The 12,242-nt window shown below is 36.7% G+C and overlaps 2 protein-coding genes across 2 annotated transcripts in view; one reads left to right on the forward strand and one right to left on the reverse strand.

Moving 5' to 3' along the window:
- The first annotated feature begins 305 nt into the window (after positions 1 to 305).
- Positions 306 to 4,289, forward strand: LOC109237752 (protein trichome birefringence-like 8). Its single transcript, XM_019404109.1, has 4 exons — positions 306 to 857; positions 2,486 to 2,875; positions 3,674 to 3,832; positions 3,940 to 4,289. Exons 1-4 carry the CDS (start codon positions 430 to 432, stop codon positions 4,271 to 4,273), a joined length of 1,311 nt encoding a protein of 436 aa, XP_019259654.1. The 5' UTR covers positions 306 to 429; the 3' UTR covers positions 4,274 to 4,289.
- Positions 4,010 to 12,242, reverse strand: part of LOC109237751 — a 29,278-nt gene continuing 21,045 nt past the window's right edge. The window contains exons 14-18 of the mRNA XM_019404108.1: positions 10,245 to 10,394; positions 5,881 to 6,009; positions 5,088 to 5,258; positions 4,511 to 4,570; positions 4,010 to 4,429 (exon numbers count right to left, since the gene is read on the reverse strand). Of these exons, the coding sequence (XP_019259653.1) occupies positions 4,325 to 4,429; positions 4,511 to 4,570; positions 5,088 to 5,258; positions 5,881 to 6,009; positions 10,245 to 10,394 (615 nt within the window). The 3' untranslated portion in view covers positions 4,010 to 4,324. The remainder of the gene's footprint in view (positions 4,430 to 4,510; positions 4,571 to 5,087; positions 5,259 to 5,880; positions 6,010 to 10,244; positions 10,395 to 12,242) is intronic.

Consider the following 12,242-nt stretch of genomic DNA (forward strand, 5'->3'; position numbering starts at 1 on the left):
AAAAAGTAGGATACGAGGTAAAATTATTATATAAAAAGGTAGGGTAAAAAATAAAATAGGATTATTTAATAATAAGTACAAGATGAGAGAAAAAAATATGATCAAGGTAACGATACGACCACCCCAAATTATCGTTACATATAAAATGACACTTTTTCATCATTATGTAATGACGGGTATAACGGTATGATATATTAAAATTTAAATAATAATCAAAATAGATATTATATTTAAAGTAATAGTAGACCGGATACATACAATTGGTAACAACCATCCAAACAAGCTATGTGCTTCAATTAATTTCCATGAAAAATCTTTAAACCTTCCTTCTTATGAGGATCCCCCTCACCACTCGTTCTCCTTTTATTCCTTTTGAGAACCCTAAAAATTCTTCAAACAAAACATACCTTTTAATTTTTTCCTCTTCTTATGGATCTCCAGCCAGTTTCTCATGAACAACAACAAAACCAAAAACAACCAACCACAATAAACAATAAACTCGTCTTCTTCTATTTCCCCTTAAAATTTGCAAACAAAGATTTCTCTCATGCACTATTATTTTTCCTCTTTTTACTCTTCTCTTCTATTCTTTTCTACAATATACTAAGCCCACTTCAGCCTCAATATTTTCTTGGCATTGGTTCTTTATCCAAAATATTACCAAAAACTTCTGAAAATTCTTCAAAAGCTTGTGATTTCTCTTATGGAAAGTGGGTTTGGGATGAAAGTTATGTTGTTGATCAATATACTGAGAATTGTCCGTTCTTGGATCCCGGTTTTCGATGCCGAGAAAGTGGCCGCCGGGATTTAGATTACCGGAAATGGCGATGGCAACCTCAAGGTTGTGATCTTGCAAAGTAAGTGATTGTTTCATTCTATGATAGGTATGTTTAAAAAAAAAATTATTTTACATATATGGTATGTACGTTAATTACTATTGCATGTCTCCATATTTTTTTTATATTTGTTTTGTCTCATTAAGTTGTTTCCCATAATTTGTGTTTTTTTCCATATTTTTTGTCTTTTCTCTCGCATCCTAAACTTCTTGAATTTCGAGAAATGGTTTTAATTTAATTTCAAAAAAAGAAACCAAATATTTTTCCTTTTATTTCAGAAAATTGAAAGGGTAACAAATTATGTCAATGTACGATCATGCAACAAATGGCTAATTTACAAAAAGTGGCGTTCTTTCTTTTAAGATAGTGCTTTCATGTGTGTAAATCAGTGACGTGGTGTGAAAAAGTTGTAGCTTTATGATTACGATCAACTCATCAACTTTACTCCTTGCTATTTCTTTTCGTGATGATTTAATTTTTCTTAAAATAATTTAATCAAGCAGTAATGCAATTTCAGTATATTAAGAGCATTGCCAAATGGATATGGATGATCTACTGTAATTAATTAAAGTATACTGATAATGTAGATACTCTTTTCATTTTTAATTTTTAAATTGATAATATTAAAAAGGAAAGTGATCTTCTATAAATGTCAAATACGTTGATAGTGTGAAAAAATCTTTACACTTACAGTGTTTAAATGGTTAATCTTAAAAAAGGAAAATAATCTTCTTATATATTTATATATATCTATATATATATATATATATATATATATATATATATATAAAACATTTTTAGTCTGCCTCCATTACCAATAAATTTGGATTAAACGCTTGTATCGATGTAGACAATAGGACAGAGAAAACCGGCCGTGCTTTTTTTTTTTCCTTTTTCTTTTTCTTTTGAACTCTACAAATCAGCAAGCGCTTTATTAGGCAGGTCCAGATGGACTCATTATTGTCCTTATCTTTCTTGCCTTCTTTTTTTTTTCTTTTTCTGTATTCTCTTTTTCTCACAATGTTGGAAAGTTGGAAAAGAAGGATTTGATTCCTAATCTTGAAATTAGTATGTCCGAAAGGAGAACAAAGAAAGAAGCTTTCAAATTAGTGGTTTAATACAAAAAGACCCCTTGTATTGGAGATTTTGATTACATGGATTAAGGATAGTTTCCTATTAAATTCCTAACTAATACGACAAATTTATTAAGAATACTCTACACTATGATTCTCAACATTTTCTTGACCTTCAACAATGACATAATCTTTAAGAATATTTTACATGATACTTTTGAAGATTTTATTGACTTTTCAGCTGTAACTATACTTCACTCTGTAGTCCGGAAGTTTTTCCCCACCGATATTAACCAATATCATGGGATTTGTTCCAATTTTCAACTCAAATTAGGTATGGTATTGAAGATATAACACCTTCGTTAATAATAAAAACCTTGTGCACATTGTTAATATGTCGAACCCAACTGAAAACTAGTTAGTTATATTTCTCGTTCTCCATGCCATTTCCTAGTTAAGAGGATCGTTTAATGTTCAACCTAAAAAAAAAGGACCCAAGGACTACCAAAATTTCACTAAGAATATTTTTTTTCCATTTTTGGTTTTTAAGTTTGTTAGTAACATATAATTTTGCAGGTTCAATGCAAAGGATTTCCTAGAACGCAGTCGGAATGGTCGAATTGTTTTTGCTGGAGATTCCATTGGAAGAAACCAGTGGGAGTCTATGATATGCATGCTAGCACAAGGAGTAACTAACCTCTCCACCATATATGAAGAATCTGGAAATCCGATTACCAAACACAGAGGTTTTCTCTCTATGCATTTTCATGAGTACAACCTCACTGTCGAATATTACAGGGTGCCTTTCCTAGTAGTCGTCGATCGACCTCCGGCGAATGCCTCGAGAAAAGTGCGAGGAGTGATCCGGCTAGATAAGTTACACTGGTATTTCACGAAGTGGGTTGAAGCAGATATCATTATATTCAATGCTGGACATTGGTGGAATGAAGACAAGACTATTAAGATGTACGAATTCAAAACATCTCAAAGTCCTAAGCATTTTCACTTTTGTCATTTACAAGTATATTACCCTTCCTCTGGACAAGAGAGTACTTCAGTTCCAACTTAAGGTTGTGAATTCGAGTCAACAATTAGGGAAAAGGTGAAAAAACAAGATCACTAGAGGAGAGTAATTAGAGGATACTTCAGGAGAATGGTCGTTCTAACTTTAGAAGAATAAAGCTCTATGAAAGTAAGGCCAAAACCGACATAGATTTCTCCTTTTGTGCAATCGAATCAGGTGAGATTGAACTTTCTTACTGTGATCAACTGCTGCTCTTGTAGACCGCGACTTCACCTTAATGGTTAGGTACCATACCTTGAAGGCCATGAGGCATTACGTAGAAAGGATTGGAACTACCACGAGCTTAGAGTAAGCTTAGTAATATACCTATGTGCTACTATGATGGCTAGCCATGGCCCGAGTAGAGACGATTTTGGGGTGGAGTTGACCTGTATGCATGTGTGTGTGTGTGTGTGAGGGGGGGGGGGGGGGGTAATAGAAAGAGGGGTCCATTAGCCTCACTTGTGGTTCAATTCATTGTCTAGCTTAGCTAGAGACCATCTTAATTCCAGTCAAGTATGTCATTCTAGCCCTACGCATTATTGACTAATTCAGGAATCACATACCAACCAGATTCTTCGACCACAAGAACACCAATCATTTACACTGTTGCACTTATCTTTCCCTTATGCAGTTGCCAAGCTTCTCATTTTCATATGAGATCACGAAAACAACCTTAAATAAGATGGTTCGTATTGCAGGGGCATCCATTTCCAAGAAGGAACAACGGTGAACATGACCATGAACGTTGCGGAAGCCTTTCAAAGATCCTTGAATACTTGGGCCTCCTGGGTGATTCAAAATACCAAGGCTGAAAAGAGTCACATCTTCTTTCGCAGTTTTTCACCAGTACACTACAGGCAAGTACTTTGTGGAACTAATCTGTTGCAACAGCCAGATTTTTGCTCCACTGATCTGTACTATGTGGCGTAGTGATTGAAGGAAATTTGGTGAAATTATTTTGCAGGGATGGAGCGTGGAATGAAGGTGGCCATTGTCACACAAATATAGCACCAGAAACGGACTATACCAAGCTGGAGAGAGAGCCAATCAACAATATATTCATTTCTGAGGTAGTCAAGCAAATGGAAAGTACAAGGAGAAATATAACTTTCCTAAACATTACATATCTAAGTGAGTTCAGGAAAGATGGCCACCCCTCAGAACATCGTGAACCCGGCACCCTGGCGGGTGCACCACAAGACTGCAGCCACTGGTGCCTACCGGGAGTGCCAGACACATGGAACGAACTTCTTTATGCCCATCTACTGTTGAATGGATTTAGAACCAAGTTGAAATGAATTTGATGGTAGCACAAAATGACTCTCTGTTTTCATATGCTTTGACCTGGGCTATTCATCAGCCTTTTCAGTTGGATTCACCTCAGTTTCCATTTCCTTGACTTTCTCAAGCTGCCTTAGGAGGTCCAATCTCTCTGGTCCGTATGTAGAAGGTATCTGCCAAGAAGAGAAATCAACCAGTTAACACGGCAGATAGGCTCAATCAAATTGACAGGAAATTCATGATCAAATACACACCAGAGATGGCACATATCTCTGAATTGCAGCCAGCATAGCAGCGTGCCCAACTGCTGTAACCTGCAAGAAAAATTACCCCATGTCAGCTTGCACTAGACAAGCTCCACGAGTAGTAAAGACGTGAAGTGCTGCAATCATGTAGCAAGAGAGAGAGAGAGAGAGAGAGCTTGTTCGAGTGGACTATTTTTCTAATTGCAGCTCAGCTGACAGACTTAACACAGAAAATGCCCTCAGAGCTAGATCAGTAGAGCATCAACAACTATGCAATTATCGTTATTAATAGCATCACTACACTTAATAATGCATTACCCAAGCTCGAAAACCATGACACTAAGAGGAATAATCAACGGGTACTTAATGCCAGTTAAAGGTCCTGTCTTCAGTTACAGTTAATACTAATATCCTCCTTAGTTCACATACAGACCTTGGACATGCATGACAGTGAAATAGCTTGAGAAATAGAAAAAGAAAAATAAGCAGAATTTCAATCTTTATTGGAACATGAACTGTTGTTGCCTAATTAGCCAGTGCTTTAAAAAATTTGCCTGATAAGGAGCAATGGTATAGAACTACTTACAGGGAGAAGCATAAGAAATCCAATTGGTACCACTGCTGCCAAGTCAGTTATAGTTCTCCGCAATGCTTGCTTCTCTTTTTCTGTCAACTCATCCCCTACTAAGGACCTCCGAAGTAGTCCTAAAGCTGCAGCAACATCGATAGCAAGAAGCTGAGTTCCTTGCCAAACATCCTGGACATGGAAAATCCTTATTACTCTCTGATAGTCACTTAATAGACGACTATGAATTCTTACTGTTTAACTGTTACAGAAGATAATGTGCTGAAGTCATGGTTTCCTAACAGAATAGTTAAACATGGAAAACCTGTGTATGCATAAGCTCTAAGTTCTAAACTCTACTTTGAATGCTTATGAGAACTCTTTTACCTCCAAGTAAACAAAAAAGACACAGGAAGGTGGACCATATGGAGGCAGACAATTGAAACACACAAAAGTATTATGAAAAAGAAAGAAGAAAATGAGTATAGACATTAATAAACAGCACTAGCAAAAAGAAGAAGAATAGTTAATAAAAAAGTAAACAGTTATATAATAGTACTAAGACCAGTGTAGTATCCCAAACCGTATGCGACCACTAAGGTCCAATTCATGGATGTTTTCTTTCTTCAGACAATTGGTGGAGTTAAAGGTTAATTAAATGTGCCATAGATCTATCCCATTCCCATAGAATTTTCTCAAAGGTAGTTCAACGAAAATGAGGTCACAAAGCAAAGGAAAACTACACTAGGTTTCTATTCAGATGACATATGAAGCACCATGTGAAACAGCAGAAGATAGATCCAGAGCATAATACCGTGCTTGTTTCTTTCAGCTTGTCTAATGACTTCTCGATAACACTCTCCTTTTTCTTCTGAGGAACCAATTGAGTACTTTCAGCTCCTGGAGCATATGTGGAAGTGCGGTCTGCCTTCTGAATTTCCTCCTAGAGTAGAATGCATCGACAACAATAAATTTTCAGGGATATATAAACAGACCATGCAGCTCAGAAACATCACTGTCTGGAAAAATAGCAATATATTGAAAATGAACTTAAAACAAATGAAGCTGGGTCATGAATTGCCTAGACTGCGAGTTGGAGGTGCTAGAAGCAGTATCCAATAACTAAGTTACATAAGAGGACCCCTGCATCTGATTTTTCTTGTCCACAAGTTCAAGAAGAGATCAAGAAAGGGAATGAAGGGGACAGATTGATGGCTGTCGGTCAAACACCTGACGTCTTGCATAACTGTCTCCAGACTTTGAGCAAAGAAAAACTTCAATAAATCTGTCTATAATGCAATACGGACAGATAATTTGTCCAGACTCTTGGTTAGTTGCAAAGGAAGCATGCCTAACTCAAGATTACTTGATGCATGTTGAGAAGGGGAATGAACTGCTCAAGATGTTATTTTTGATAAGGAAACAGAGAGAATTAATCATCTCTTTTTACACTGTACAGTCACTGATTTGCTATGACAACTTTTTCTTGAAATTATGCCCAAGTCTACCGGAGATATGTTATCTTGTTGGAACAATGTTGGAGGTCCAGTTAGGAAGAGAAAATGGTGGAACAGCATTCCTGCTGCATATGATGGACTACTTGGAGGGAAAGAAACATAAGATACTTTGAAGAAAGATCCAGCAACGTGCAAAAATCAAAATGAAATGTCTACTTTTGTTTCATTTTTGGTGTAAATAAGAATTAGTAGAAGATGTTGATACGCTGCTAGATATCATAGAAGCCTTGTAAGAAGAACAAGGACCTACTTTTGTATTGTGTAATGTACATATGGTTTCCAGCACCTTATTTGTGCTGATGATACATAATATTGTTAGACATTCTCCAAAAAAAAAAGAGTATATTTTTGCTTTGTTTTGGCACTAAGTTTCAAACTTTAGAGGAGTGATTATACATATACAATTTACATCTTCAAGAGGTCCTTCAAAAACCACAAATATCCTTGGCTGAACACGTATGCGGCCCCATAACTTGTCCGGATTTTTCATTTAGGCACTTGAACTAAAAGTTGTACCTATTGAACACTTGACGTATGTTAAAAATGTGTCTATTGAACACATTTTACGATTTTGTGGGTTTCTGAAGTTGGTGGATGATGACAATTTTGTGGTGGTGGTGTAAAGCTGCGGTGATGGCGGTAATGGTGGATGACATCAATTCTTCTTTAGTTCTTTTTTTTTGGATGATACAGAGAAAAGAAGACCATCGGCAGGGGCTGAATTTAGGAGGGATTCTGAAAAATCTGATTGGCAGAGAAGGCTGGAGAAGGAGGAATCGACAAGAACCAGTGGACGTTTTGACGGAGAAGGAGGATCCGAGTGTAAGCCGGCACTTACTGTTGTTGCACTTACAGTTGCAGCACTTACTGTTGTTGGAAGAGACTGTACTTTTGTTTTAATAGGTAACACAGAAAAGATGAAGGGATCTTGGCAATGACGACATTGTTTGATGGTCTTGGAGGGACCGAGGGAGGGATGAAAGTCTGGTTTTAGCCAGAAAAGTAGCAAATTACAAGAAATCCTAATATCTTCCTCTTTTACTGTTAAAATTTTTGGTATGGTGATACTGTTGATGTTCTTGTATGTTGAGAAACTTACAGAAACATGACTAAGAATTGACTCCAACAGTAAATGTCCTCGATAGCAAATAGAAAACTTTGCACTACTGTGTATAACAGATCTCCTCTAGTAAATGCTTTACCTATCTGTAGCAAAGGTGAAAGGTGCATAAAAGACATGACAATTTATGGTTGTTTTCTTTTTTAAGTCTCCGTTACCAAAAAATATCATGAATCTGATTGAATTCCTATCAGTTTCCAGCCAAAAACCTTTTTCTATTTTCTTCCTCGTTTTTTTGTCTCTCCTTTTTCAGATTCTCAATTCTGATAATACTTTGCCTCTACATTAAGGGTCATTTGAAGCTGACAGGATGATATTGGGTGATGGTGCGGCGAAGTTGACGGCGGAAATAAGATTTCGGTGATGGTGCAGTGGTATGACTTAGGAAGATGGAGTTGTAATTGGGGAAGTGAGAGTTCTGATTTGTGTCGAATTCTGATCTATTCACTCGCGCAGCTTTGAGTGTGAAACACACACCATGCCATGTCAGCAGTTCGTGCTTAATAGACACAGTTTGGCTCGAGTTCAAGTGTTCAATAGGTACAACCCTAAGTACAGGAGTTTAAATGAAAAATCCGGACAAGTTTAAGGGGCCGCATGTGTATGCAGCCAATATCTTTCAACTGTTAATTAGTAGGAATATTCAGATTATTGTTAGATAATGGATAACCATCCTGACTCGTATTTCAAATTTTGGTTGACATCCTTTTAAATGACAACAAGAACTGCGCAGATCAGATATTTGTATATATTAACATCACAAGACACAACTAGCTAAAAGATGTTAAGCAAATGACTCTGGGCTTAACTCACCCCGAAAAGCTAGCCAAAACCATATAAAGAAAGTAGGAAACTACAGTTCATATACTTGAGTAGTGTGGGACTCTAACAAAAGCATACAAGTGCTGTAATGTGCTTCTCCATGGGTATCTGGTAACCATGTGTGTAGGGAAATAATCAGTGATCTGACAGCAAAAGCAATAAAAAATTCAATAAAGAATATTATTTCTAAAACCACAGGATATGACTGATTAACTGATGTTTAAAAATTTAATGTTGGTTCGTTAGAACCATATAAAGCAACACCAAAAACTCCCATTAAGAGAAAAACAGAACCTTCCTCCGTGTACAAAATAAATTTTGTAGCTGAGTATAGATGTTTCTTTCTTTCCCACATGGCTAGAAGTCGATAAACAGGAATACCCCCTTCCCCTTCCACGTCCAAGGCTGGATAACTGTTGCGTGGAGTAAAATAAATTGGATAGTCCAACATTGAGTAGCAGAAAATCAGTGATGGGCTCGGCTTTGAAACCATATAAAAAATGAACACAAAGACTAGCTCAACCAGGAACATAACTCATGAGGTGAGAAATGTTCAAGACTACATAAGGAAAGTGCAACCAATACACTTGACGAGTGTGGAACTCTAACAAAAGATGAGCACAAAACTATAAGATTTTACATAAAGCATAAAATAGATAGTGCCAAACTCCACCTACATCTTATACACATTTAGCATGGAAGTATTCTCCAAATTATAAAAGAATTGGAAGTTGAACCTCTTACATAAGTAAAAATAGCACGGTCTAGCCAGTTTTCGGACTGGTCATTCAAAAATAGCCAGCGTTTACTAAGTCAATGAAAAATAGCCACTATTTTGCTGCAATAGAGACCAGTCCAACATAATATACTTGAGTTAGGTGCACCTGTGTATGAACTTCCAGCATATTATGCTGGAACTCCAACACACGGAAAGTTCCAACATAATATACTGGAGATTCGAGCACTTGTGTATGAACTTCCAGCATATTATACCGGACCGGTATACTTTACTGGAACTCCAGTATATTATGCTGGAGTTCTAGTGTACTTATGCTACTCCATCATATTATGCTGGAGTTCCAGCATACTTGTCTTGGAACTCCAGTATCAAGTATACTTATGCTGGAACTCCAGCATAATATACTGGCGTATTTTCCGGATTTTGAACAGTGTTTTCGCTCAGATTTATCTTTACATGAAAAGTGGCTAAATTTCGATTACTTTTGAAACTGGGCTATTTTTGAACGACCACTTGTAAATCTGGCTATTTTTGAATTTCTCCCCTTACATAAGGGTAATATATCTCTTTTATGGGAATTGATATTGACAAAAGTTCCATGCCTGGCGAAATAGGCCATCATATTATTTAGCGTAAAATAAGATGATCGGAATTTTTCCACCATTCACGTATTGTCACAACAGTAGTTACAAACAACAGAAAATAAAGAACAAAGACCAAAAAAACCATTTTATAATGAAAATATTTTACTGCTTTCACAAGCAAGATAAGCCATGTTCAACAAGAAGAATGAAGTGGACAGGTATACGTCAATTAACAGGAATACTTATGTATCATCATTAATCAGTCAGCCGTCATGACATAAGTTTATGCTGAAGATGAAAGAGTGGAGCCCCAATGGACATTAACAAACTTCACAATATGAAAGAGACAAAAAGAAAGCAGAAATAAAAAGGCCGTCTACAGCAGTTAGAAAATACCTCATCATATTCATATTGATCAGCACTTCTTTGAACCCGCTTCTCGAGTTCCATTAGCTCACTCCTTAGTAGTTCAAACCTTCGAACTTCATTTGACTTTGAATCCACAACGCCTGTACTCTCTAATGGCTGTTCAGAGCCATCATCACCCTGCACTTAAAGAATGATTCTCAGTGACTTGGAAGAAGAAAGCATATTTCTTTACAGAAATTTGAATTATAGAAGAATTCCATAAATGTGTAACCAGTCTAAGGAGGAGAAAGCATTGTAACAGTGACACGGAAGCAGTTGCATAAATGTGCAACTAGTCTCAGGAGGAGAACAGAATCATAAAATTAAAAAAAAAAAAAACAGTGTTTGCTACTTGTTTGACAACTCTTGAATAAACCATGTTATTACTTGCTTTCTATAAAATTACAACGGTTCTTGGTGATCCGTGCTTCAATTTCTCTAATGAGAACTCGTAAGGATGAGTTAAGTGAAAGTTTCCAATTGCGAAAATATTTTCCTAGTCAATAGTTTGAGCAATACGCTATATCTTTTACACAGACTGAGGTTCTAACCCACCCATTCATGCACTAAACCAAGTTTGCCTCCCTGCATATTTCGTTCACCAAACAGAAACCAAAAACAAGCAATTACAGCTTCTCAAACTACTGAAACAAGACATGTAATATATAACCAAAAGGCAGAACTGGCCATGACTAATGAACTAATCTATCACTAATGGTTAACAAGCATTTGAGCACATATCTTAACTTTGCATTATTTGTTTTTATAAAGCGGTGTCCTAGTCAACTTGCACGCACCTCAATTATTACAACCACTACCTCCCACAAGCATAGGTGCCTGGTCACTCTTGTCTATCAAGGCTTACATAGATGGAACGAAATCACCTAATATTTTTTGTCTCTGCTAGGATTTAACCCCCAGGTCTCCAAAGTTTGCACCCACTTAATTGATTGCTAGGCCACACCCTTGGGTGCATACCTTAACTTCGCCTTATTTGAGAGTTCAAAGTAAGTTTTTTTTTTCTTTTTGGGATAAGGTAAGTAATTTTATTAACAATTGGAGAAATCTGTATACAAGCTGTAATAACAAAAGGAAGTGAACCTACACCAAAATATGGTTCTCAACAAAACAGACCTAATCCTCTATACAAATAGGGACATCATGAGTCACCAAATAGAAACTAGGAACAAAAGACTACTTTGCATCTTCACAAAATCTTGTTCTACCCCTTCAAAAGCCCTCCTATATCTTTCTATCCAAATAACCCACATTATCGTTAAGGGGCCCAACTATGCAACGCCTCGTTGCCCGGCATCACCCATTGTATCCAAACAAATTAAGGACCACCCTCCACAAACGATTTGACACTTGACAATGCAATAAGAGATGCTCTACATCTTTTGCCCAAGCGTTTGCACATGAAACACCAACTAACATAGGCCATCCTCCTCTTCAAATTTTCCGCTGTCAAAATCACTCCCCTCGCCGCCAACTACAGAAAGAAACACTTCCTCAATGCTCTAAAAATCCAAATAGAGCAATGAGAGAAGATACATTCCTCTCTCCCTAACAACCTCTTATAATAAGATTTGACGATGAATAATCCATCTCTACCCTCTTGCCATCTCAATACATCCGCACTATTGGTCGATGTATCCAACCCATACAATATCTAAACCAAGTTGTGATATTCTCCCAACTCCTAATTGTTAGTTTGATAGTTAAATAGTAGTAAATAACCCTAATCCCATATGTATTAGGAGTAGGACATGTATTATATATATATAGGGCTCATTGTATCATTGTCATAATTAATCAATAATATTTTCTCCCGTGCATTCTCACATGGTATCAGAGCAATCGTGAGATATTTATCGCTGTGCATAAATTCCAGAGACTCCGGGAAGAAATAAAAATATAGCCTTTTTCCGGCAAAACAACACTGTCCGCAGGAAAAAGTCCATATATGTCGGTGTTGTGCAAAAA

The sequence above is a fragment of the Nicotiana attenuata genome, unplaced genomic scaffold (genome assembly GCF_001879085.1).
Source record: "Nicotiana attenuata strain UT unplaced genomic scaffold, NIATTr2, whole genome shotgun sequence".
Lineage (NCBI taxonomy): Eukaryota > Viridiplantae > Streptophyta > Magnoliopsida > Solanales > Solanaceae > Nicotiana > Nicotiana attenuata.

Bases quoted from the DNA above. Each gene is read 5' to 3' on its own strand.
- LOC109237752 (XM_019404109.1), top strand. From the start codon at position 430: ATGGATCTCCAGCCAGTTTCTCATGAACAACAACAAAACCAAAAACAA. The intron at 858-2,485 runs GTAAGTGATTGT...ATAATTTTGCAG, and splicing joins CAAGGTTGTGATCTTGCAAA to GTTCAATGCAAAGGATTTCC. The intron at 2,876-3,673 runs GTACGAATTCAA...TTCGTATTGCAG, and splicing joins GAAGACAAGACTATTAAGAT to GGGCATCCATTTCCAAGAAG.